The sequence below is a fragment of the Mustela putorius genome, unplaced genomic scaffold (genome assembly GCF_011764305.1).
Source record: "Mustela putorius furo isolate JIRA1106 unplaced genomic scaffold, ASM1176430v1.1 tig00000430_pilon_pilon_pilon, whole genome shotgun sequence".
NCBI lineage: Eukaryota > Metazoa > Chordata > Mammalia > Carnivora > Mustelidae > Mustela > Mustela putorius.
This window is the reverse complement of record NW_025421377.1, coordinates 21106967-21132934: the sequence shown is the minus strand read 5'-3', so window position 1 is coordinate 21132934 and position 25968 is coordinate 21106967. Positions and strand designations below refer to the sequence as shown.

General features: G+C 38.1%; 1 protein-coding gene across 2 annotated transcripts in view; it reads right to left on the bottom strand.

Moving 5' to 3' along the window:
* Nucleotides 1-25968, bottom strand: part of SLC4A4 (solute carrier family 4 member 4) — a 350735-nt gene that overhangs the window by 23387 nt on the left and 301380 nt on the right. For both annotated transcript variants that reach the window (XM_045079852.1, XM_045079853.1), the window contains exons 17-20: nt 17935-18048; nt 16033-16194; nt 1655-1833; nt 402-474 (exon numbers count right to left, since the gene is read on the bottom strand). In XM_045079852.1, the coding sequence (XP_044935787.1) occupies nt 402-474; nt 1655-1833; nt 16033-16194; nt 17935-18048 (528 nt within the window). The remainder of the gene's footprint in view (nt 1-401; nt 475-1654; nt 1834-16032; nt 16195-17934; nt 18049-25968) is intronic.

Sequence of the window (25968 nt, the reverse complement as noted above, 5' to 3'; positions counted from 1 at the left end):
TGCGTATGGGGGGAAGGGAAGCAGGGTTTAGGGACAGGTAGTTGGAAAGCAGTGGGAAGACAGGATGTAAGGACAGTAAGAGATGCAGCGAGGAGGGGCGAGCAGTCAGAGTAAGCGGTGGAATTATCATTTGTATAGGTCCAAAGCTCCAATACTGCTAATTTAATATGGCTCAACCAAGTAACTACAACAACAATAATAATAACTCATAGTAGAAGGAGTGAAGGAGTGAGGAGATCAAAATAAAAGTTTTGAAAATACTTGTTCTACCGGACCCCTGTCTGCTTCAGTGTGTTCCAGAACTGAGGAGAATGTTGCAGATAAGGAATTCTACTCTCCACATACCCAGTTATCTGTTGCATACTGAGAAGGAGGAAGAGACAAGGACTTCACATATTTACCTTCAAGATGGGAGCCATAAAGACTGACAGACCAGTCAGAATAAACACGAGGGTTCCAGTGACTCTTTGTTCCCTGAAACCAAATCAAATGATTACCAAGTTATCTCTCGTTTTCAGAAATAGGCTCCTTGTATTTTCACCTTCAAAAAAGACTGTACATTGGCCAAATTGATGTTTGACTAAAACAGCAAAGGTCTTGATATTTTATATAAGTGACTACCTCGAGGAGAGCATAGAAGCTCAACATAACTATAAAATTCTCTTAAAACTATTGTATAACGTGATTTGAATTCCTCAAGAGAAAAGTGATTGTGCTAAATCCTTTGCTCCTTTTAGAAAAAAAAAAAAAAAAAAAAAAAAAAAAAAAAAAAAAAAAAGTCACTTGCCCTTGGTCCATCAATTCCTGGCCTCTTTGAAGCCCTTATTTTTTAAATGACTTGTACTGTTGTGTAATTACACCTTCTTTCACAGGAGACAGATATGACATTGTCCTGCATTCTAATTAACAAACAGCTCAGGGAAATTTCATGAGTGCAATAAATCCCATCAGTCTAATTTCCAAATCTAAACAACAAGAGTACTTTTTTACAAATAGGATTCCCATCCAACACCCCCTCCCCCAGCCCCCAAGAAAGAATCACCCACTGTTGTGGTGTGGGAAACAATGGCTCTGTCCTGCAAGCTATTCACCCAAGCACTCAGAAGCTGGGCTTGCTGCAAAAAGTATTCAACACTGTATGAGGGTCCTATGCAAGCCCTTCCTGGCTGCCCAAATTTAACAGCTAGAGGTCAAGGTTTCTCCGTGCTTGTGGGGACAGAAGAATAACTGGAAAATAGGAATTCCTTTCCCTTTATAGAATCTTCAAAATCATAAGCAGACTCAAGAGTTTTGGGGAGTCTCAACAGAGCTGAAGGTTAAATGGTTTGGCCTTTACGATGCTTGGGATCAAGTAAGTACCACAGCACTGCAGTGAGCTCCACGGTGAAGAAAATGAATGACTATTTGTGCTTTTACGTTGCATCATTTAGCCTTCATTAATTGAAGGAAATTTATGTAACATAAGAAGTGAACTAGAAAATTATTGAAGACTCTCTTTCTAATGAAAATGTAGTCCTTTCTGGAACAGTAACTAAAGGAATAAGTTAATCACTACCAGCCTTTTCTCCTCCCATTCTGCCCATTTCCTATGAACGACAATATAGATGCAGCATGATGTGTTCCATAGAGCCGTTTTCCTCTGACTTAAACATACCTCACACCTAGAAACTTTGGTTGTTCTCCAGGGGCAGAAGTCTCTGTCTCCATCTTCAAACTGTCGATGTGAGCGATGGAGATGACGGTCGCAGCCACATACCATGGAAGAGCCATGAAAGAGCACACCACCATGAGGATGGCCACCCAGAAGAGATCCAGGTGGTATCCAGCTCCTTTCTGCAGAAAGAGGTAACAAAATCATATGAAAAAAAAAAAAAAATCCCATCTTTCTATCTTGTCCTATTTCCAGATGGGAATTAAGATGACCAAAAAAAACCCCGACTCACTTGGCTTGCTAAGAATATCTACTTCAAGGTAATTTTTTCAAGGAAAGGGACTTTATCTTCCTCCTATTATTCCCCTGAGCAATGAAACACAGAGCTGCCACATGACACCTCCTCTAGCTTGACTGAAGTTCACAGCTTACTTACCATTTGCTTATTGCTAGTTATCCTCTCTCTATCCAATTCTGTAATCAAAAAATGGAGATAAAGATCTACCTTGAGGAGCTATTGCAATCATTCAGTGCAGTAACAGAGGCAAAGCATTGTATAGGAACTTAAAAGGTAGTGGTTGTTGCATAGTAGGAGCTCAAAAAAATGGTGACGTTAGCAATGGTGGTGCTGGTGGTTGTTAACAATAAGCGCAATAAACAAATTAGAAGCAGGCAGCAATCCTTCTCTGTGTGACTGTTTAGCAATAAGCTGTTGATCTAGAGAGTAGTCAGCATATGCAGCCCAGAGATCTGAAAGCAACCCTGAGAAGGTATGCCTAAGACGATTTCTCACCTTTCATAGCATATGAAAATAATTGTTTAATAACCTATTAAACATGATCATTAAGGTAATTAATACACCCTTAATCAGAATGGGCTGATTTCAAACACTGTCCACTGGTCATAATAACATTTATTGACTGGAGGAGCAGCCTATGTAACAAAAGGTCTTGCTCTTTTACTCACTAAATAAATATTGTTAAATGTGTCCACAATGTTATTCTGTGGTTATATTTCTCTGCTCTATTTATGAAGAAATCAAATGCTTATACCCTATGGAGCCTGAAAAAACAGAGCAGTCCATTTTCACAGCATGGAAGCAGAAGGACCAAGAGCCAGAGTATGACCAATCTGAGGGAATGGAGACTCTGGCTTTAAAAAATGAGAATATAATTTACACTAGAAACCCGGTGACTGTTATCGTTCAGGTCCAATTACAGTTAGTTAGAACACTGCCCTCCTCTCACTGAAAGGCCAAGATTTCACCCCTGGCTCCCCAACATGGGTCTCATCATGTTCTCAGAGAACAAGGGCAAGGGCAGCTGACACAAGAAAGAAGAGCACACGTTGACTTAGTCCAGGTTTGACCATGAACAAAGGTTGATCTGTATTCAAAAAGCAGTTCATTTCCATACAAGTGGTCTGAAACCACAGGGTCTGAATTGGGAGTGGGACAAGGTAGGGGGAAGGAAGGCAAAGGGTGGGAATGAGCTGAAATAAACTTGTTCAACAATGACTAATGAGGTGAGTATCATGATATATCTGGCTCTCAGTCATTCCATTCCAACTAGAATAAATACTTGAATAAATACTACTACCAACTTATTAACAGGCACAGTTAAGGATGTTAAAGTCATATCTGTGACTAAAACACAAAAATTCCCATATTTGAGACGTTTCCATTCTACTGAGACAATAAACAACACAAGTAAATAAACTGTAAACTATACGGTATCTTAAATAGTACCAAATACTAAGCAGAGCCATGAAAATTTGGGTTTGTAGGCGGAGTATGATGTGAAGCCACTGGAGTGTTTTAAAGGGAAGAGTGACATGACCTATTTATTTATGGACTAAACACTACGGCTATTGTGTTGGGAACAGCCTGAAGAAAGTCAGGGACAGCGAGACCAGTAAGGAGGTTGCTACCATAATTCATGTAAGAAATTGTGATGGCTAGAGCCAGAGTAGTAGCAGTCAAGATGGCAAGAAGTATTTGGATTCTGACTATACTTTAAGATGGAATCCACAAGATTTGTTCAGTCCTGCCTGTGGATGTGTCTTATGACCTCACTCTAGACCATTCATGATCTGGCCTCTGTTCACATCTGCAGCCCCATCTTTCATCTTTCCCCTGCCCCAATCCTATACCATGGCCACCTTCAATCATATGCAATTCCTTCAGCATGTCTTATATGCTAATGCCTTTGTGTCTTTGCCCACCTAGCACCCTTTCCCCGGAATAACCTCTACTCTTCCTTCTTACCGTGAATCAGTCCTACCCATCCTTAAGACTTAAATCAGCCTTTATCTTTTCTAGTAGCTTTGCTGCCTCAGTCCAGGTGAGATGGGTAAGCCCAGTTAGGTTAGATTTCCTCTTCAATGTTCCCCTGTAACTCTAAGCTTTCCTTTACCACAGCAGTCATCACACTATTTTGAAATTATGTGTGCATTTATCTGTCCTTGACATAAGCTAAAAGAAACAGGAAGACCTGGACTATGTCTCTTTTTCTCTCTATCCTGAATACCTAACTAGAGCTTGTGGAGCATAGTCAATTCTCAATTAATATTTGCCAAAAAAAAAAAAATGAATCACAAATAGCATGTATACATTCTTCTGAATGGCAACTATAAACACTTAATCAGCCATACAAAAAATTAAAACTTGATTTGTTCATCAGTAGAAATATGAACAACCTGGTTGGGGGTGGGGGAAGAAGATGAACAATAGTTGGAAATGTTACTTAGTTTTAAGCCCTATTTAGACTAAACCACTCAAGACTATAGTAGAGGTACCAACATGGAGATCAGTGGACAGGATTGCCAAATCTTGGCACAAAGAAAACTGTAATAACCTAAGGATATACACACTGTCTATATCAATGGGTCAAAAGAATAGTTGCTGTAGAAAGTATCATGTAGGCTACCATGTGCCAAATCCATGCTTTCTTGCTCTATTTCAACAAAAACAAGTTTGAACAAGATATCCTGGAGACTAACAAAAAGGGGCCATATAATACCAAAGAGAGTGCAATGAGGACTTTAGAAAGTAGAATACAAAGCAAACTATGCAAAACCACCAAAATAAATAAAAGCTCTGGGAGAAAATAATTGTAGATACATAATTACTGTGTGCACTGACATCATTCTCTTCAAAAAGTCTTCCTTTCCCTCAACCATGTTGAGACTTCTTGAGACACTTAAGAGGAAGGGGAAATCATCAGCATGAATTGAAGGCCCAGCTAGGTGCCTCTGTGTGGTTGGTTCCCTCTTCATCCTCAATTCTCCCTCTCTCATTGCTGCCACACTGTTCTATGAGGCATTCATTCTTGTCAGGTTATTTCCTCTTGAAAAGCCTGTACATACATAGTGATTCCTGTGCCCAAAAGGAATACTCTTCCCATCCAGCCTCATCTAGATAATTCCTACTAATGCTTGAATCTCAGTGTAAGTGCCATCACCTCAGGGAACTCCTTATAGTTCCTGAAGTAGACTAAACCCTCTCTTATAGCTTCTTAAAACATCACCACTTCTCCTTCACAGCACTAGCCACATTTGCAATGTCACATTTTGCATGATTCTTTGAACGACACCTCTCATCCTCATGGCCCAGAAGCTCTATGATGACAGGGACCATGGTGCTTTTGTTCACTGAGAGCCCAGAACCTGGCACAGTGCTGGGTGAACACTCTAGATAACATTTGTTGGATACACGGATTCATTTGTAAAATGGCAAATTGAACAAAATTGAACAAATCGAACAAATTCTAGATCCTAGAAGTACAATTACAGATAATACACAGTCTTTGTCCTCAAGTGGCTTACAATGTAGTGCTAGAGCTAGACAAATCAAGAGACATTTGCAATACCACAGTATTCTATACTTGGGGCGAGCTTGGGATGTCATGCAGAAAAGTTATGAAGCCCAAAGTCAAAGATGGTATTCCTAGGAGGTGGTATTTAAGCTGAGTCCTAAAATGTGAGCCATAACTGAAGGCAGGACATGAGGAAGCAGGAGGGAATAAAAAAGGCAAATAAGCCGCCATTTTGAGAAAATAAAAGAGTTGGTGCCCAGAAGGAGATGGCAGAGGTAGGAAATAAGGCTAAAGAAGTTCAGATCTTTAATGTTTTGCTAAAGACTTTGGAATTTTTATCCTAAGAGCAAAGGGAAACCATCAAAGGCTTTTAAGTAGGTAAGTGATATGATCAGATTTCTATTTAGAAGGACAGCTCTTTTGGTTTGTAGAGGACATACTGGAAGTGGTCAAGACTGGAGACAGAGAGGATGGACATGACAGGATTGCCCCAGTCCAGGCCAGAGCTGACCCAGTTCTAACTAAAGTAATAGTATGGAGGAAGGACATGGACAGATGGGAGAGATTTTAAGGAGACTGAGTCCAAAGAAGGAAAGGCCATGAATTCATTTTGCCAAATTTCAATGCTTGAGGCTTATAATGTCTATCTAGTACAGCATCCTCCAGTAAACACTGGAGACATATTTGTTGACCAGAATGGTAAAAGCAATGCTAAAAAATTCATAGTGCTCCAATGATTGCCATAAAGACCCGGAACCCAAATGGTTATGTCAGAAAAGTTGTTCCTGCAAAACGAACTTATGCGTATGAAAACAAGCCAACTCTAAAATGTGTCTTTAGCTAAGGGTATCTGAATAACTAGATTTGAATGGAATAAAAACAGTATTCAAATATAGGAACTTTTACTGGAAATAGTACTGTAAGAAATACAGAAAACCACATTTTTCAAAAATAGCATGTGAGTTGTTCCTTACCCTTCCTCCCCATTGACACTGCCTTTTGCAGATTTTCTTAATGTCCTACTTGGATTATTCAGGGGCCTTCTAACCACTCCCTTTCACCCACCCCCACTCTGGCACTTCTTCCTTCCACCCTGAATGCTGCTAGAGAGAGTGATTAAATGCGGCATTGGTGCCATCCATCCAGGCTGGAATGTTGAGGGAGCAGGGAAGACCAGGAGGAGATGAACAAGTCAAACAGGACAGAACCAGTGATGACAAGCACCTGTCTGGCTGCCCATGCTGAGATGCTCCCCACCCAATGCTATGACAGGGGCCCTCAAAGATCCCTGAAGCTTCATCATTCATCAAACAAGACTTGCACATTCTGCAGCATTCATCAAACTGGTCCCCTGTTTCTAAGTGTTGACATTTAAGTCTGTTCTCTCTCTTCAAGGTCCAGCTTAAATTCCCCTACTTCCTTGACATCACTAAGCAACCCCTGACCCTCAATGCCGTCCTCACCATAGAAGTCTCTGCTTCACTCCTGTCCCTGACAGCCCACTCTCCTTGCAGAGTAATCTTTTTAAAATCTCAATTATTATATGGAACTCCCTTTCCCTCAAAACCCTCCAGCAGCTTCCTGCTTCCGCCTAATATAAAACACAGTAAAGTCATCTAAAAGGTTCCATATCAGTGTTTTTCCTGGAACTATTTTGCACCCCCCCCCACCAAGGGAACACTTGTCAATGTCTAGAAACATTTTTGTTTATCACAACTTAGGGGAAAGGGTGAAAGTGACCTCAAGGGGGTAGAGATCAGAGATGTTGCTAAATAGCCTATAATACACAGGACAGCCACAACCAACAAAGAAATACAGCTGAGAACCTTTGTTCTACATGATCTGGCCCCACTCCCTTTGACCTCATCATGCATCACTAATTTCCCTGTGTTCCAGTCACACTGGTCTGTTATTTGTTCTTCCATATGCCAACATACCTCCCACCTGAGGCCTTTGCATTTGCTCATACCTTTGCTTAGCACACCGTTACTTAATAAACACCCAATGAACACGCTATACTATGTTAGGCCTTGTGTTAGATAAAATAATAAGACAGAACATGTGCCCCTAAGGGGTTGGTAGGTTATTAGTTGAGGCCAGATGTAGAAGCAAATAATTTATTATATGTGCAAGATACAAGGCACAAAGAAAGCCAAGTCAATCCCAACCTTGGTGGTAGAGTTAAGTGGTCAATAAGGAAAATCCACTCAACTCCTTCAGGGCTGAGACCATAACTTAGAAAAACAATTTTTGTCTTCAATATCGAATACAAGTGTTCCATATATAGCAAGGACTCAAAAAAATGTCCAAAGGTTATGTATGTCCTTTAAAGTTTAATAAAGTCCCATCTTCATGAATATAAATGCAAAGGATAGTCTACTTTCTGAATCTAGATATTTTTTTTTAAGTAGGACAGGAAGTAAAATGTTACTTCCTTTTGATACTGTATATGCTTCACTAGTATAGAACAAAAGTCAGTTGGAATAAATCCACAGAAATCAAAATCTATGGGAGAAAAAGACTCGTCTAGCAGTCTAAAGTTTACATCGGGTAAATAGATGACAGCAAAGGTCAGGAGAAGTGCACACACACATGCAGAGACACAGAATAAACACCCATGCTAGGAGCCCCCAAAGGTCCAGACAATAAGCTGGTTTATGGGGACACCAAGAACCATGACGCAGTTCCTCCCCACAAGGAGCTCACAATCAGATGAGAGGACTCAGATTTGTACACAAATTATAAAGCACTCTAAACAGAGATTCAAAGAGGTTTGAAAGAGACACCCAAAGTACAGAGCATAAACTGTTTAACAATGTCTAGAGTAAACCCACAAAAACTTCCCACTGTGATGACATCTAAACAGGGATCTGAATAATATGAGCTCTCACTGTGAGAACTGGCGATGGGGTGGCAAGCTTTTCAGCTATCATCCATCTCACACAGCACAACAGCTCTGAGAACCATGTGGCCCAAGATAACCAAATTGTTCACTATGTACTTACTGAGCCTACTACATGGAAATCATCGTGATGGGTCACAAAACAGAGCTGGAGAAAGGACTAAAACATATCCTTTCCTTGAAAATGTCTGGCCCAGAAAAGGAGATAAAGTCATTATACAATCTAACCTCTATGCAAGACATCATATGATCAGTGCTACAGAGTAATGCATCGTAGCAAGAGCGAAAATAAAAACACAGAAATCACATCAGGGGTGAAGGCTCCACTGACAAGTTTATATCTGGAGATTCTTAAAAGATGGGAAGGATTTTGGTAAGTGGTAACCATCGAGGGTGGACAGGAGAGTTGGAATAACTGGCAGGAGATGCTGCCAGAGTTGAGGAGAAACCAATAACCTCTTTGATCTGAGCATGGGATAGTATGTGGAGGGCATCGTGCTGAATTTAGGTTAAAAACATATCACAAAGAGATTTAATTCCCAGGCTAATCAAATGAACTTTCTTCAAGGGGCAAATGTTTAGAGGGCTGGGGGTGAAGGTTTAGAAATATAAGACTGACATATAAGAACAACACTTAAATTGCTGCTTTTGAAATGAAGCAAGGGAACCTGATTATTAACTCATGACTAAACAGTTAGGATGGTCTAGACATGAAATAAAAGGACTGGATTTAAGATTATGATAACAGGAATAGAAAGGAAAAATAAAACAGGGCAAATTTTGGAGTGACCCAAGAAAGTGACCTCAAGTGAAGAGTTTTACTACAGAGGGGATCAGAAAATTTACTGATACACCAACTTATCTCTATGTCTAGATACTTACCCTAGCCTACTTCTCCCTCCCACATACTTAAAATCATTTTCCTGGTGAGAAGTATCCCTTGCTTTGCAGTGTAAAGCTTGGGCTTTTTTTTTTCTACCTCTGCAGTGACTCAGGCAATAACCTTGGAGAAGTCATGACCTTGCTGAACTCTGTTTGCTTTTGAGTGCTCTGCAGGGAGAAGGAGGGATGTAACTAACCAAAATGATGGCCAAGAAAAGCCAAATAGCTTGGCGCTCCTACATCAAGACGGAGCTATTCAGCAGAGTGGAAAGGTGGATCCTATCCCAGCAGGGCAGTCAGCCAGCCAGGGCCACGTGACACAGAGCCAAAGCAAATACCACCTCAAAACATGCTGCTTTTAATATTACAAAGCTTCCTTCTCTCTCGCTGTTTCAGGTTTCTCTTTTAAATCAATTTCATAGCAGTCAGGGCCCTTTAAATTTAGACAGGATCTCTGATGTTCACAGTCCACAGCCATCTTTCCCAACAAAATGTGAATAAGACAATATCCAGAGTGAAAAGTCTTTCATCCACTGGTATCGTGAGATTTGTGTCAAAACACTGGCACTTCATCTGTAACTACTGTCATTCGAAGAAATGATCTCAAAGAAGCAATTTCTGAAAGTGATGAAAACTTATTTTTTTTATATACTCAATTCCTATTTTAAGAGGCAAACCTTAATATGTCTTGATTTCCCAGTGTTTTCTATAAGGAATAGGAGAATTTTTAAAAATTCCTATTTTATCAGCAATGCCTGGCTGGTTCAGTCAGTGGAATATGCAACACCTGATCCAGGGGTTCTGAGCTAGAGCCCCGACACTGGATGTAGAGATTATTTAAAAATAAAATCTTTTTAAAAATTCTATATCTTACCAATTCTGCATGTGTTAAACTTGAAATTCTGAATTTTATTAATAAGAACCTAACAAGCAAAAGTAAATAGGTATTCACCTCAAAGACACATAACAAATCTGGTCAACTATATAACAAAATTAAAAATGTGCTTCCTAACTCTTTTCAGAATAAAATACATTAGTAATCATCCATTTCCAGCCTTTAAAACTAAATCAATGCTGAAACCCCTCCCAGTATAGAGCATCTAAAAATGCTGAACAAAATACAGAAAATATCTTTTAGAAATCATGGCTTATCTACCAGAAAGTAAAAGAAGCAACAGGAGACAAAAAACAATGGCAACAAGAAAGAGTGAATCTATAGGGTCAGTAAGCCCTGGGGCTTAGGCCCACCCTGAGAGACCTTAGCACCTGGATTTAGAATGACCATCTGAACTCTAGGGACAGCAGACCAACTCTAGGGATACGGGGTTAAGAGTATAAAGGAAAGACATCCTTTGAAATGGAATCAGGATACTCTAAACACAGCATATTCAGCTGGCTAACTAGGAAATAAGACACCCTACAAAGTCAGTGGGGGGTACATGCCTCTCTAGGCCTTATCTATAGATATAATGCCATAAGAAAAAAAGAATCTCGAAAGGTATTTCTAACCCTAAACGTACCATTAAATTTGAAGCTGGAATTCACATTATTTCTATGGTCTAGAAAACCTGACGTCAAAAGTGTAATGTAAAATGATCCTGACCTTCTATGAATGTCTTGCCACCATACCCTCAAAAATAAAAAGATATAGATATGAAATGACAAACTATGCTTCATCGAACTTCTGAATTCAATGACTAATTTAAAGAAAATACAGAAGACAAAGAGCACGCTAAATGACACCACAGGGAAACAAGCTAGACTATGCAAATTCTATATTGCAAATGTGGTAGTTTTTTTGTTTTTTTGTTTTGTTTTGTTTTGTTTTGTCTTGTTTAGAGAGAAAGTGTGTGTGAGGTGGAGGTGTGGCAGTGGGAGAGGGAGAAAGAGAATCCTCAAGCAGACTCCCAGCTCTGCACAGAACCAGACACAGGGCTGGATCCTAGGACCCAGAGATCATGACCTGAGCCAAAATCAAGAGTTGGATATTTAACCGACTAAGCCAATCCAGCTGTCCCCAAATTTGACAGATTTTCCAAAAACGACTGGAAAGACATCTCCTATTCTGCATATTTTTCTACAAGTAAAAAATTGCCACTACTCCATCAAACAATGGAGCCCTTCCCTGCCCCATCCAATGGAGCGAGGTCCTGGAACTATTTTGACCAATCAACAACAACAAAATAAAGAATAAAGTTTTGCCAGTTTCAGGTGTAACCATGAAGCGGCCTTGCATGTTTCACTCTTAACTCTGAGTAGTCAGTTTCCATGTGCCAAGTACAAACAGGTCAAGATTGCCATGCTACAAGAAGCGCAACCCACACTGAAAGGCTGAAGGAGGAGATGCCACGTGGTGAAAGAGAAGTCAGACAAACAGACACACCAAGCAACATCAAGGTACGAGGTATGCGAGACATGGGTGTGAGTAAAGAAGCCATCCTGGACAATTAGCCCAGTGAACCCTTCAGGTGACACTGGCTGCAACCACAGGAGAGATGTCGGCAAGAAGTAGCCCCCTGAACCCTGTCGACCTAAAGAAACATGAGATGGTAATAAATTGTTGTTTCACTAAGTTTTCAGGTGGCCTGTTATATCGCTAAAGATAAACTGAAAAACAACCTGGTTGCCTTCAACAAATAAATTACTAGGGAAACCAAACAGAATGACTGGGGGCTGAGGGGTGGGGAGGAGAAAACCTACAGACTGAAAGTTTATAGAAGATATAAGATAATAATATTTGAAATATAACTGGATCCTGATTTTACCAAATAAGCTATACTTTAAAGTTTATTATATTTATGACACATTAGTAAATTTAAATATTGACTGGAGAGTTGATGATATTAAAGAATTTTATTAATACCTTGTAGACTGATAGTGGTGCTGTGGTCATGCTTTTAAAAACAGATCTTAGGGCACCCGGGTGTCTCCGTTTGTTGAGCAGATGACGCTTGAATTCAGCTTAGGTCATGATCACAGGGTCCTGAGATCCAGTCCCTTTTGGCCTCTTCACTCAGCTCACCTGGGAGTCTGTCTGAGGATTCTCTCTCTCCCTCTCTCCAACCCCTCCCCCCAAACTCTCTTGCATGCATTCTCTCTCTAAAATAAAAAAATTTTTAAAACCCAGATCTTATCTTTAGAAGGACAAACTCAAAAGTTTACGAATAATATGAAATACTGTCTACACTTACTTCAGAGTTATAAGAAGCAGATAATATGCTGGGGATATAAAGCACACAAGACTAGACAGAAGTCAATAACTGTTAGAGTTGGGGAGTTGGGTGATAAGTATCTGGAGCTATGCCATCTGTCTACTTTTATATATGTTTAAAATTTTCCATAATAAAATATTTTTACAGGGATAAATAAAAGTAAAGTGTTCCTGGGCTGCTTGGACTCTCTTATACATCCCAGAAGCAAATAAAATCTTCTCTGGAAGGCTTTGAAGCACTGGCATAAGAAAATTAGCACATAACTTTTTCTCTTAAAAAAAAAAAGACATGAGGAAGACAGACACCAGAAATAAGAGTCAGCCAAGAAAACAAAGTTCAAAATCAAACCAGCAAAGACAGCAAATGTTTAAAACAATAGATAAAAAAGTATATGTAAAAATAATAAAGGGGCACCTGGATGGCTCAGTCAGTTCAGTGCCTGGCTCTTGATTTCAGCTCAGGTCATGACCTCAGGGTCCTGGGATCAAGCCCCATGTCAGTCTCCCCATTTAGCAGGGAGTCTGCTTGTCTCCCTCTCCCCCTGCTCAGTCTCTCTGTCTCTTTCTCCTTCAAATACATAAATAAGTCTTTAAAAAAAAGAAAGCAAAAGAAAAAGAAGAAAGAATTCAGGAGTATCAAAACTGAACAGGGAGATTTGGAAAAGAACAAAATAGAAGTTGTAAATATAAAAAAGTATAATTCTTGAAAGGAAAAATTCAGTGGCTGGTTTATGACAGAATAGAACCAACAGAATAAAGAGTTTAATAAAGAGAAAGATCTGAAGAAATTACCCAAAATATAACACAGAGACCAAAAGGCAGGAAATGTAAAACAAAAACAAAAATAAAAACCCCCAAACCAAAAACAGATTAACAGAAGTAGAGCACAAGATGCGGGTATACAAAAAAAAATTTCTACTCAGAATTCCAGAAGAATATATTAGAGCTTGAAAGAGTCAGACTTACAATATTCCACAATTGATGAAAGGCAAGAAGATTCAATAATCTAATAATTAATATAAGACTGGAAACCCAATTATCCAACACATAATAAAAAGAAATCTATGCTAATACAAGTTATAGTGAAACTCCAGAATAAAGACACAAGAGAAGAATGATAAAAGCATCCAAAAGACAAGAATAATTACTTACAAAGGAATGAAAATTATACCGATAGTTCACTTTTATGAAAGTCAGAAATAATGGAAAACAGCCTCTACATGCTGAAAAAAAGAGCTTTCAACCTACAGTTATATATCCAGAGAAACTATCTTTCAAGAATGAGGGTGAAACAAAAGCATTTTCAGACAAACAGAAATGAAGAGTTTACTACCCAAAGATCCCTACAGAAAAAATTTCATAAGTCTAGTAAGAACTATTTAAGGGAGATAATTCAGTCTAAAGAAAAATATTTGAAAATGGAAGGTCTGAAATGCAAGAAATAAATAAATAAGAGAGAGAGAGAGAGAGAATGAGCGGAAATGAGCAAAGAAAATGGTAAACCTGTATATAATTCTAAAAACACTGACCATGTCTAACTGTATTTTTAAATCCAGATAGCAATCAAATCTGGGTAGTAACAACATATGACTCAGGAAGGAATATCAACATTAAAGCATTCTTTAGCCATTAGTGTATTTCAGCAGAAAGATAAACATGCTGACTAGCTTCAGAACTTAAAGATGCATATTAAAATATACAACATAATCACTAAGAGAAAAGATAAAATGTTTAACTTCCAAACTAACAGAAAACAAGTTAGATTGAAGACAATAAAAAAAAAAATAAAACTGTATCAACCTAAAAGAGGGAAAGAAAGGAGAATAAAAGAGAAAGAATACAGAGAAAGTTAGGCAGGTAGAAAGCAAAAATAATGTGGTAAAAATGAATCCAAATCTTTTCGTTGTCATTATCCATTTAAACAGATTAAATGTTTTAGTCAAGAGAAAAGACAACAAAAATGGATCCTATGTGTTATGTCCAAGAAGACATGGGACACAATGCATACTGAAAGTAAAAGAACAGAAAAATACATATCAGAGGAGTGAAAATTAAGTTACCCTAGCTTTATTAGAACAAAGTAAAATAAGCTTTAAGACAAAAAGCATTACTAGAAACAAAGAGAGTGACATAAAAAGTCCAAATCACTGAAAAGATAAACTAGATAAAAATGTGGAAGTACTTAAAATGGTTTCAAAACAAATAAAGAAATAGTAACAGAAAACAATGTGACAGTACAAAAAATCGAATGTAGTAAAAAACTGTTCCCTTGAAAAAAGACTAATAAAACTGAAAGACGACAGGCTAGATAGATCAAGGAAAATGATAAGCACAAATCAATAACATTAGGATTTAAAGTGAAAAGTAACAGGTTCAGATTAGAAAAATAACAAAAGAGAATACCATAAACAACGTATCAATAAATTTGAAAATATTGGGAACTGGAACAAAATATAGAAAAGCTTCTAAAATAAAAAATAGTAATTATGAATGTTTTATAATCATCAGAACATTATTTTTATTCTTTTTCAGTGTTCCAAGAGTCATTGCTTATGCATCACACCCAGTGCTCCATGCAATACGTGACCTCCTTAACACCCACTACCGAGCTCACCAAACCCCGTTCCCGCCTCCCCTCCAAAACCCTCAATTTGTTTCTCAGAGTCCACAGTCTCTCATGGTTCATCTCCCCCTCCAATCTCCCCAATTCACCTTTCCTTTCCTTCTCCTAATGTCCTCCATGTTATTCCTCATCAGAACATTCTGATCATCAGTTTTTAAAAGTTCCACCCAAAAACTACTCAGCCCCAATAGTTTTATAAGCATGTTTGATCATTCACAGAAAAGATAATTGGCATGTTATATATAATAAAGAGAATATTGTGCTCTAGTTCAGAATGGAATAGAAGTGGAATAGGAGGAGAAACACTCCCCAGTTCATTATAAGGATAATATATTCCTGACACCAAAATCAGACAGGGACACTATAAGAAAGAAAATCCATGGGCCAATGTTACTCGTAAACATAGATGCAAAAATCCCTAATATATACATATATAAATCACTGTATATTATATATTATATAACTATGTAAAAATTATACATAAAGACATAAAAACCATGTATTAAAAAAACTATATTCTACTAGGTTGTAATGTTGGCTCAACAACAGAAAATCTATTACTGTAACTCACCAAGTCAACAGATTAAAAACAAACATGCTTTTATCTGAACAGTCTCAGAAAAAGTATTTGTCATTGTCTTCATTAGGGACAGTTACCACATTAAAATCAGATGTAGGATGACAGTGGCTGAGCAGTAAACAGTTTACATTGTCCTCTTTGGTGGTGAAGGAAATATGATTTCAACTTTTTCAGTTTTAAATGAGGTCTTCCTAAAGTATTACATCAAGGACATGTGTCAACACAAAGTGATCTGTGACTCTGCCAAGTCAGAAATATTAGCTATAATCTAACTCTCACAAAAATTGCCTTGGTTTTGAATAAATTTGTATTTTCAAGTACTATAAAGAAAGTAGAAGGCAATAATGAGCACTGTTATGAACATTTACCTTGAGTTTGTGTTCTTTCCTGTTCACGATCACAGCTGTGATTTGCTGGTCCATGAAAATTAGAATGGTGACCAACAAAGCAGGAATAGCAGCTGCAAGGTACACCCACCAGGGGTTTCCTCCGAATGGTGGAACAAACCAACCTCGGTTTGGACTTGTTGGCTTGAAGAAGAGAGAGAACATTTTCCAAGTAATATTAAAACATACTATTTGGTAAAAAATCAATGGGAAAGACACAATTTTATTTCTGAAGAGACAACATATTCAAAAACAGAAGCAGTCTTACGTATAGGTTAAACAAAGATTAGTCACCAAAAACTTCCTGAAGGTGGTCATTTTAAGGCAGTATTTTAAATGAAGGAGAATAAGAATATAGGCTGAAGGGAAATAGGTAAATGCCATTTTGTGCATTTAGGATGATCTAAGATAAGGACTCAAGATGCAAGACAGTGATTTAAGTCAAGAGGCACTGTAAGAAATGCTCAAATAGTAAAGACACAGGCAAAAAAATGACAAAATGACATTGCATTTTGTCCATGAATTTTGACAATTATACTGAAGTTGTTTCTACTACTGTCAGATTGTAACTGTTTCACAGAATATAAGATAGAAACATCTACAAATATTTGTATATGTTATAATTGAATTTGTTTAAATACTCTTGTCTTTCTTATACATATGAAAAAATGAGCCAGAATCACTGGTTAAATCCTCAGAAATATTACCAAAAATGAAAAATACAATTGTTTTTCCAGTTCTCCATCTATCCTCTGTCAGATCATACATCTGTACTACATGGAAAAAAAAATTTTTTTTCCCTTTCCTTTTCCTAATGCTAAATAAAGCAAATAACCCAAAACAGAATCCTATGAATTATTTTCTCCACATTTACTATCAAGAAAGTCACTTCTCTGAAGGTCTTTCTGTCTTCCATCCCCCTTTGCTCGTAACCACATCACTGAATCTATCCACATCTTACTACCTTTATCAGGTTGAGAACTGGGAAGGGAAGAACTTTCTCTTGTTCATCAGTGCATTCCAAACCCCCTATAAAGAGCCTAGCTCAAAGCAAACATTCAATAAATATTAACTTAAGTGAACTAATCATTGAATGATTGAAAACTTATCTTTGCTAATGAGTATGACATGGCAGAGACAGTGCAACAGTTTGCTATACCAGAGATACCCATTCCTCATTAAGTAGTTATTAAGCTAAAACTGCAGTTAGTTTAATTTTTCTTAGCAAGTGTATAGTCTCAATGATGGAGAGAGAGAGGTGAGGAGTGTTCTACAAAACAAGTGGAAGACATAATGAAAAATTACAGAGGGGCACGTAAGAATGACCGAAACGTGAATTTTACCCATTAGGCCTGCATATACCAACAGATCTATAAAATGAATAATTCCTGTATCTTCTTTGTAATAATTAAAATGCACTTTACATACAAATTTGTGTATATGGCAGGTAGTTTGGTAGCAGGAAAAGAGCAGTGAATAAGTAATATAATCTTGGGCATTTCCCTTAATCTTTATGAGTTCCAACATCAACTTCATCAAATCAAGATGATGATAGTAACATTACATCCTAGAATTACTATATGGTTCAAGGTGATAAGTTGTATGGAAATACTTTAGCTTATCTTAAATACTCTAAAAATATAAAGCAGAGTTTGTATTTTTCCATAAAAATCAGTATAATGTGAATCTTGCACTTGATCCTAATCAGGCATTTGATTTTAGTGAAGAAATAGACAAAGTGTATACACATGCCTAGCAAAAGACCACTTCTGAAATAAAGAAACAGATAATCATACAAAACTAACTCAAAAACATACAACAAAATATAACAGGGAAAGAAAGCCATAGCATCCCAGGAATGACCCAAAGCAGAAGTTCACCTACCTTGAATTCGTTTGGCACAATTAGTTTTGGAGTATCCACACCTACCAGGGCATCTATTACACAAAAGATGAGAATAGACAGGATAATGGCAAAGTCACTGATCAGTTTTCTTGCCTGAAAAAAATAAAAAAGAAACCAGGGACTATTTAGCACCAGGTCAATATATTTGCCTGTGTTGGCAATGAGCAAAGTATTCTGTATCAGCGAGCGGTTTATAGTAATGCATCACCAGCAAATTAAAGGAGGTGTCTCCACTGCAGAGAGATTATTTTTCAAATTGATTTTGCATCACTTTCTCATCTGAACAGACATAATCTACACAGGACAGATCAGAGTGAGTGTGTGTGTGTGTGTGTGTGTGTGTGTGGTGTGTAGGCAGAGGAAGGGAATCATAGATAATATATTTCTGAAATACTATACAAACACTCTTCCTGTATGCAGCACAAGGATATGTACATAAGGATGAAATCTCACGGCACACTGTAAAAATCTACACAAAAATAAAGAATTCTGTTTATTATTTGGGAAATAGCACTTGTGTACAAGGCAAGATAATTCCATAAAGTAATCTGAAAAGATAGCGAATCTAGCAGGAGAGGGGTTACAGGTTCTAAGTGACTGAGTGGACTCAAGACCTCAGAGATGATGGAAGAGAGAAATGTGATGATGTCATCACCTTTGACAAAGAAAATATTTTTCACTGTAGGCTAGTGCTTAATGTCTCTTCTATGTGGGGCATCTCTTGTCCACCATCTCTTCAGTGTAGCTGCCACCAGCTGACAAACTTGAAGCTTCCAAAATATCTGCCTCTGGTCAAGACAAGGGCTGGCGTTTATGGGCTGCAGCATTAAACCCAAACCTCTCCAATGCAGTGGGAGAGCATGGGACTACTGGCATCTCCACAGTGGGATCCAGTGGTCCAGACAATGGCCTTGGAGCCTCACTAGAGCACAGATATCTTGTCCCCGTAAGTACATGCACATGGTGTGTCATCTGATCACTGCACAAGAATTTACCCAGTGCCTTATACTCTGGTGCTAGGGCTACCACAGTGAACAACACAGACACAGTCCATGTCCTCGTGAAGGTCGCATACCCAAGGCAGCCTGCTTCTAAGCAAATCAGGGTGGACTCAGCAGTGGTGAAGCTTCCTCAGGGTGAGCAGTCAGTGTTCTGGTACCGCTGGATGAAGAGACCAGGCAGGGGCTGAGTACCTGCACAGCTCTGTAGGGTGGACTACTGCAGTCAGATGTTCGGTAGGAACGAAACTGAGGAACGCAAGTACTTGGCAAGTGGATATGCTGAAGGCCATCATCATGCTCTCTTCTTGACCACTGCCCAGTGCCAGGAACCTTGGGTCCTAACCAGCAGCAAGATCAAAGATGGCCCTTTTGGCTAGGAGCTCCTTTCCCTTTCGAAGGGCTGGGTTCTGCTACGCTTAGCTCTCTTAAGCAGTACACAGAAGAAGCAGAAAGCCAGCTATGGACTATGTTAGGGGCAAACTAGCACCAATTGCACAATAATGTCAAGCACAAAAAGAGGGCAGGGATCAATCTGGGGAGAAAAATATAGTGCAGCAGGTTTCTGGGTTGGAATATAGTTTCTGGGTTGGAACTCTAGCACATTTGTTTCCTATCTGTAAATATCTAGCCTTTCTTAGCTTCAACGACTCCCATCTGTAAAATGTAGCCAAAATAATCCCTACAACCTCACCAGTGCATTATAAAGAATTAAATAAGATAAGCCATGAAAGTGCTTAACATAACATCTGGAACATAATAAACTCTCCTAATATATGTTAACTGTTATTATTTCAAGTTCCATGAGACCTCTTTGGCTGCAGAAACAACTGGAAAAACTAAATAATCTACCATCAGGAGGTCTTTAGAAGGGATCATCAATTCCAAGAAACAAGATATAAAAGCCCAGTAATAATATGGAACTGCCACTCAGCTGATTTTGGTTGGAAGTATTTGGAACCCCTGCAGAAAAAGGACGTTTCCCAGGGCTCAGTACTGGGGGGAAACTCCCATCTCTTAAGCTTTGTGCAAGTAAGTGTTGACATGGGCAGTTCAGAATGGTCTGGCAAAGATGGTCATATGAAACAGGTTCAAGAATATAATAAGATGTTACAACAATCTCTCCAGTCCAGTAGGTTATAAATCATGGGAAGACCAGAGGTCTTTTTGCAAAGGCAAAAAAGAAGTTATCTCTCTCTTTTTTATCACCCTCCCAGTCCTTATCCAGTAAATCCAATTTGTTGACAATTTAGACATGCTAGAAGTTGTTCAAAAAAGGGGAATAGTTATTAAAAAGACAGTGCTCCTCTTTCTCATAAACAGAAGGGAAGTAGAGGGTAGCAAATGAATCAATCTTCAATTCCCTGGTAGAAAGCCCCAGGGGGCCTTATACCTCTGGCCCTGCAAGGGAACAGACCTATATTACTGGAATCACTACCAGACACCTGGGACATTAGACTCATTCTTACCCTTCCATAAACTGAACACTTAATTCCTAAACCTGCTTTCAGTATTTCTCTCCATCTTAATTAATGGCCATTAATTTTTTTCTATGGCTACGGCCAAAAACTTTGAACGACTTGCATAACTCTTCTCTCTGTCATATCCTACATCTCATAGGTCAGCAAATTACCTTTCAGGATGCTGTCAATTCTCACCACCCCCACTGCTCTCCTGTCCAAGGTACCATTATATCGCCTGTGGTTTCCTGCTTATCTTATCTTCCTGATTCTATACTTGCCCGTCTCCCTTCAGTACATTGTCAAGGTAACCCAGAATAGTCATGTTAAAACTTAGGTCAGATCGTGTGGTAGGCAAAATAATGCCCTCTTAAGGATGTAAATAAATATCCTATTTCCTGGAACCTATGAATATGTAATGTTGTGTGGTTAGAAGGAATTAGTACACATACAGATTAAGGTTGCTAATCAAATGACCTTGAGATTGGTGAAATGATCCAAGATTATTCTGGTAGGTCCAATGTAATCACCAGCGTTCTCATAAATGAAAAGGGGAAGCAGAAGAGTCAGTGTCACAGTGATGCACTGTGAGAAAGACTCAACTGGTCATTGCTGGCTTTGAAGATGGAGGAAGGGGCCATGAGCCAAGGAATGTGGGCAGGCTCTACAAGCTGAAAAAGGCAAGGGAATGTATTCTCTCCCAGAGCCTCCTGAAAAGACACAGCCCTGTCAACACCTGGACTTTAGAGCACTGAGGCCCATTTTAGCTTCTGACCTCCAGATCTTAAGACAATAAACTTATGTTGTTTTAAACCCTCATATTTCTAATAATTTGACATACCATCTATAGGAAACTAAAATAAATAATCTATTTTAGTTATCAGTTTACCAAACTAATACACATGAATATATATTTGTGGAAGAAATATAATATATATATGTGTGTGTGTGTGTGGATGAAATACCATGTATTAGGAAGAAACCCTCAGCAATGGTATTTTTGTCAAATGTGGCACTTATGTATATTTATGGTGTAAAACTAGCTTAAGAGACAAATATTAATAAGATTTAGGACAATACTTCTTTAAATTTATGGGGGGAAAAGCTACTTTATTAATAATATTGCTTAGCCTCATTAAAAATCACAGCCAGGGTGATAAGTTCCATATAAAACATTCACTTCTGTTTCCCCTTCCTTTTCCTTAAACTGTATAGTACAGTTCAGTTACAGCAGAAATCACTCCTGGAGAGTGTTTATGATCAGACATGCATTTCTAAGATACTAGATCCAGTTTAAACTTCATAGTAAGGAAATTGGTTTTTCCCAGAATACTTCTGTATTCAACTCCAAATCCTGTAATTGAAGAAGGCAGGTAGGGTGCTATTTTAGTAGACTGTTCAACTCTTACCCTATACTAAAATTAAACTTTAATTTGAACAAGGGAAAACTGACAGTAGAACTATAAAGTACCCTAAAAATGTCAAGTGCTCAGTAAATATAGCTTTTACTAGATACATTCTAGGACCTGTGAACAAGAGCTTTGACTTTAAGGAGATAAGAATCACTCTCTTGAGGTCCTTCTCACATTTCCAAACACATTTAGAAAAACAAATACATGAATTTCCCTTCATGCATTCTGTTTATTTTACTTTCCATTTTCATCAAACTTGAGCTCTTTCAACAACTCCAAAACAACCACCTTTTATGTGCCAACATATAAATAAAGAAATCAAATTAGAAACCCATAGTTCCTAATTCCCTTCTAGCTCTTCTTGGTAAATTAGAAGTGCCAAAGTTTTCATGAGAAACCTGTTTCCACAAGATTTCATACTTAATCCTGTGGTTTTGGGAGTTTTCAAATCTAGCTTGGACAGACTTGTGTCTGTCCAACTTGTGGATGTCCTTCCAGCCAAACACTAAGTCCCTCCAGATTCAAACTTCAATATCCTAAACTATGACAATCTGAGTGAAACACAAATTAAGACAACTCATATATAGCAAGGGCTCACAAAAAAAAAAAAAAAGGTTTATTTTTTAATGGTATACAGATGTGCTAAAATGTAAGAAAATTCCTACCTCTATCCATGAATAAGGCAAAGAAAAGTGTGTTTCAACTAAGATCCTTTTATATCAACTGGTTTTGAGCACTTTTATTTTTATTTACCATTTTTTAAATTATAAGAATGACGAGGAGAAAAATATTTCTGTTCTCTACAAAATTAATTATCAAGTATCTCAACTAATCTCATAAGAAACACTAAGAAACAAGCTTACATATTTAAATTATCAAAGCAAAAAAGAAATTACACAGATGGGAAGAGAAGTTCAAATAACCATACACTGTTTGTTCTCTTGTTCTGGGGCAAAACCAACCTAATAAACTACTATAAACAGACTCTTCATGAAGGATGGTACTTATTAATTATTAAGAGAGTCCTAATCATGGAGACACCAGCAGGGAAAAGCCAGTTCATTTACAGGAGGAAAAAATGAATTTGGTTTCTCTGAAGCCCAGAGGACATTTGATTTCCACTTTGCGAGGGCTGCAGCTGCTCCTAAGTTAAGCAGGGACAGGCTGGGGGCCTGCAGAGCAGCTCTCAATGGATGGGGCTGTTACAGAGACAAGGACAGCAGCAGGCACCCTGTGGGTTCTCGATAAAAAATGAACTCATGATGTCAATTCTTCTCACGACGCTGGTGCTTGGAAACTGCTAAACAACAGTGGAAAAAAGCATTTATTGTAGATGAGAAGAAGTATACCAGACAAATATGTGCCTTTTGGCAACCATGAAAAGGCACAAAATACCATGAGAATTTTGAAATTTGATTCCCCTCTACCAGTCCAAGCAGAGCACTATAAAAAAAAAAAAAAAAAAAAAAAAAAAAAAAAAAAAAAAAAAAAAAAAAAAAAAAAAAAAACAAGCATTGATATCAGTATAGCAATCATAATATGCTGTACTTTGAATCAATAATACCCACTATAGTTAGAATTCAATAAAAGGAAAGTCTGACTTAGGATCCAGGATTTTAATGCTGTGAATTCTAGAGTCAGAGATCCAGGGAACAAAGAAGGGAATTGGATTGGGCACTTCCTCTGGGTGGTGCTTAGAGCTTCCCGATGGAAGTCTACATTTAAAAAAATTGTTTTTCCAAGCATGGAACAGAGGGGAGTAGGCCTACGAAGTCTTTCAGCAGGAATGCTAGTGAGACTTCAGCCCACTCGGGCCTCTTCCTGCATCCTGCTTCAAAACTGAGCAGCAGAACAAAAAACCCTAGTAAGTGTATGTGAGAAGCAAATGATCAAATCCCATGGGACATGCTGTGTCTCAATCTGGCCACTATATTCTAAGTAGAAAGTGAAAATATGGAGCTGATCCAGAGATGGGTAACGAGAGGAATCGGATTCTGAAAAACATTACATATAAAATGATGGTAGGCCTCAAGAAGTTGTTGGGAGACCTGTCTTCAAATATGTGAAATCTGTCACAAGGAAGAACAACTGATTTGTTCGGTGTAGCTTCCGAGGGCAAAGGCAGACCCCGCAGACAGAGGCTGTGGCAGGGAAGATCTGTGTTTCTATCAGGAATGCCTTCAGAGATATGAGTTCCTATTCTAGGAGGCATTCAAGCAGCACACAGATGACTCCTTGTCAGGAGTAAGAGACAGTATTGGACTAGATGGTATTTGAAGTCCTAACACTAAAAGGCAATGATTAAGACCCAATTATCAAAATTTCTTAGCCCTCTAATAGGATCTTTTGATATATTCACCCAAAAACATTATAATAAAGAGTTCCAGGGGTGCCTGTGTGGTTCAGTGGGTTAAGCATCTGCCTTGGGCTCAGGTCGTGATCCCAGGGTCCTCGTAACAAGCCCCTCTCAGGCACCCTGCTCCACAGAAAGCCTGCTTTCCCCTTTCACACTTTTCTTGCTTGTGTTCCCTCTCTCCTGTCTTTCTGTCAAATAAATAAAAATTAAAACTAAAAAATAAATAAATAAATGTTCAGGGGATTGAGCCCTGCCTTGGCGTTGCACTCAGTGGGAGTTTGAGATTCCCTCTCTCCCTCTGCCTTTCTCCCTTACTGCACAGCTTGCTCTGTCTCTAAAATAAATAAATTATCTTAAAAAAAGAAAGAATAGTTAAGAAGAAAGGTGATTTTATAATTATATTAAGGTATAAAAATTGAAGTTTTAAAGAGAATAATTAAGTCATATGTATAAACAAGACAATCTGGAAATGGAGCAGGAGGCCATTTTGCGTTAAAGAAGGGATTTCAATGCTGATGACTTTTCTATGATGGGCAAATAAGCTGAAAGTGTTTAGGACCACAAAGTACCAGGGTCAAAATTAGTGTCCATAGACTGCTTGAGTGCCACCATTAAAAGCTCTCAAAAAACACTTGGTTGATCAGCACTCCCAACCTTATTTTTCTTAGGGCTCATTTCAGGATGGCTGCCTTTTTTGCCATATATCCATATGAGCTGAAGTATTTATAAACTTTGTTAAATGTTTAAGAGGTTGAGCTGGACTTATAATCAAATATCCCTTTGCACTCTTAAGAAAAAAGTATGAAAATCAATTTTGGATTAAACAAATTTGACTTTGAAAATTATATTCCTTGGTACAAAATAGTACAAGAATTTGAAAACCTCATTCACCTTCACTGACAACAAAGTTATTTTGTGTATTAGCTTCGATGCAATGATGTGGTCTGATGTTTCCGCAAGAACCAGCCAGACGTTACCCAGCATTACTAACACTAGAATGGGACAGAGAATCCCTGCCCTTTATTTCTTCCTAATTTTTGGATACGTTATTTGTTTTGATATGATAGTTTTTCCCATTCACCAGAGAGTTTCTGGAAGAAAAGGAAAACAAATAGGGATGTCACCTGATTCCTCTGAAGAATTGTTTACCAACTAAATACATCCAACTTTAATAGAACTGTCACAGGCCAAAATGCCAACTATCAGTCATGGAAATACAGCAAATTGTGGAATTCTAGACTGTGTTTCACATGGATAAAAACGAAATGTGTCACCTAACTATAATGCTCATTATATTTCTGTTGAAATCCCTGAAGCCCTGTACTTTTATTCTCATCCATAAAGCCAGTTCCTCAAAGACCACCATATACTTGGGAGACAGGAAAGCATCAAAGTGTGATTCCACAGAAGATAGTAAGCATGAATGGAGCGGAAGAATCAAAACGAGGCACACTCATTTGAAAACCCAAAAATCTAACTTACTCAACAAATATATACTTAGTTCCTATTAGAGGCCAGGCACATGAATTACCTGTCTTTGTATCCTAGTATTGTATTAAGCACACATTAGGGTCACGGCATCTTTTTTTTTTTTTTAATATTGAATGGGTATACTAATTAATTATAGAATACTTTTTTTTAAGGATATCAAAGAACCTTCTGCTCAAGTGTCATCTAAATAAAGTGTGCAAAGTGTCACAGCTGTTGATGTTACCTGGAATTTATTTTATTTAACTGACAACAGCAATCAGAAGGCATATTAAAAAAAGAATCTTGGGGCACCTGGG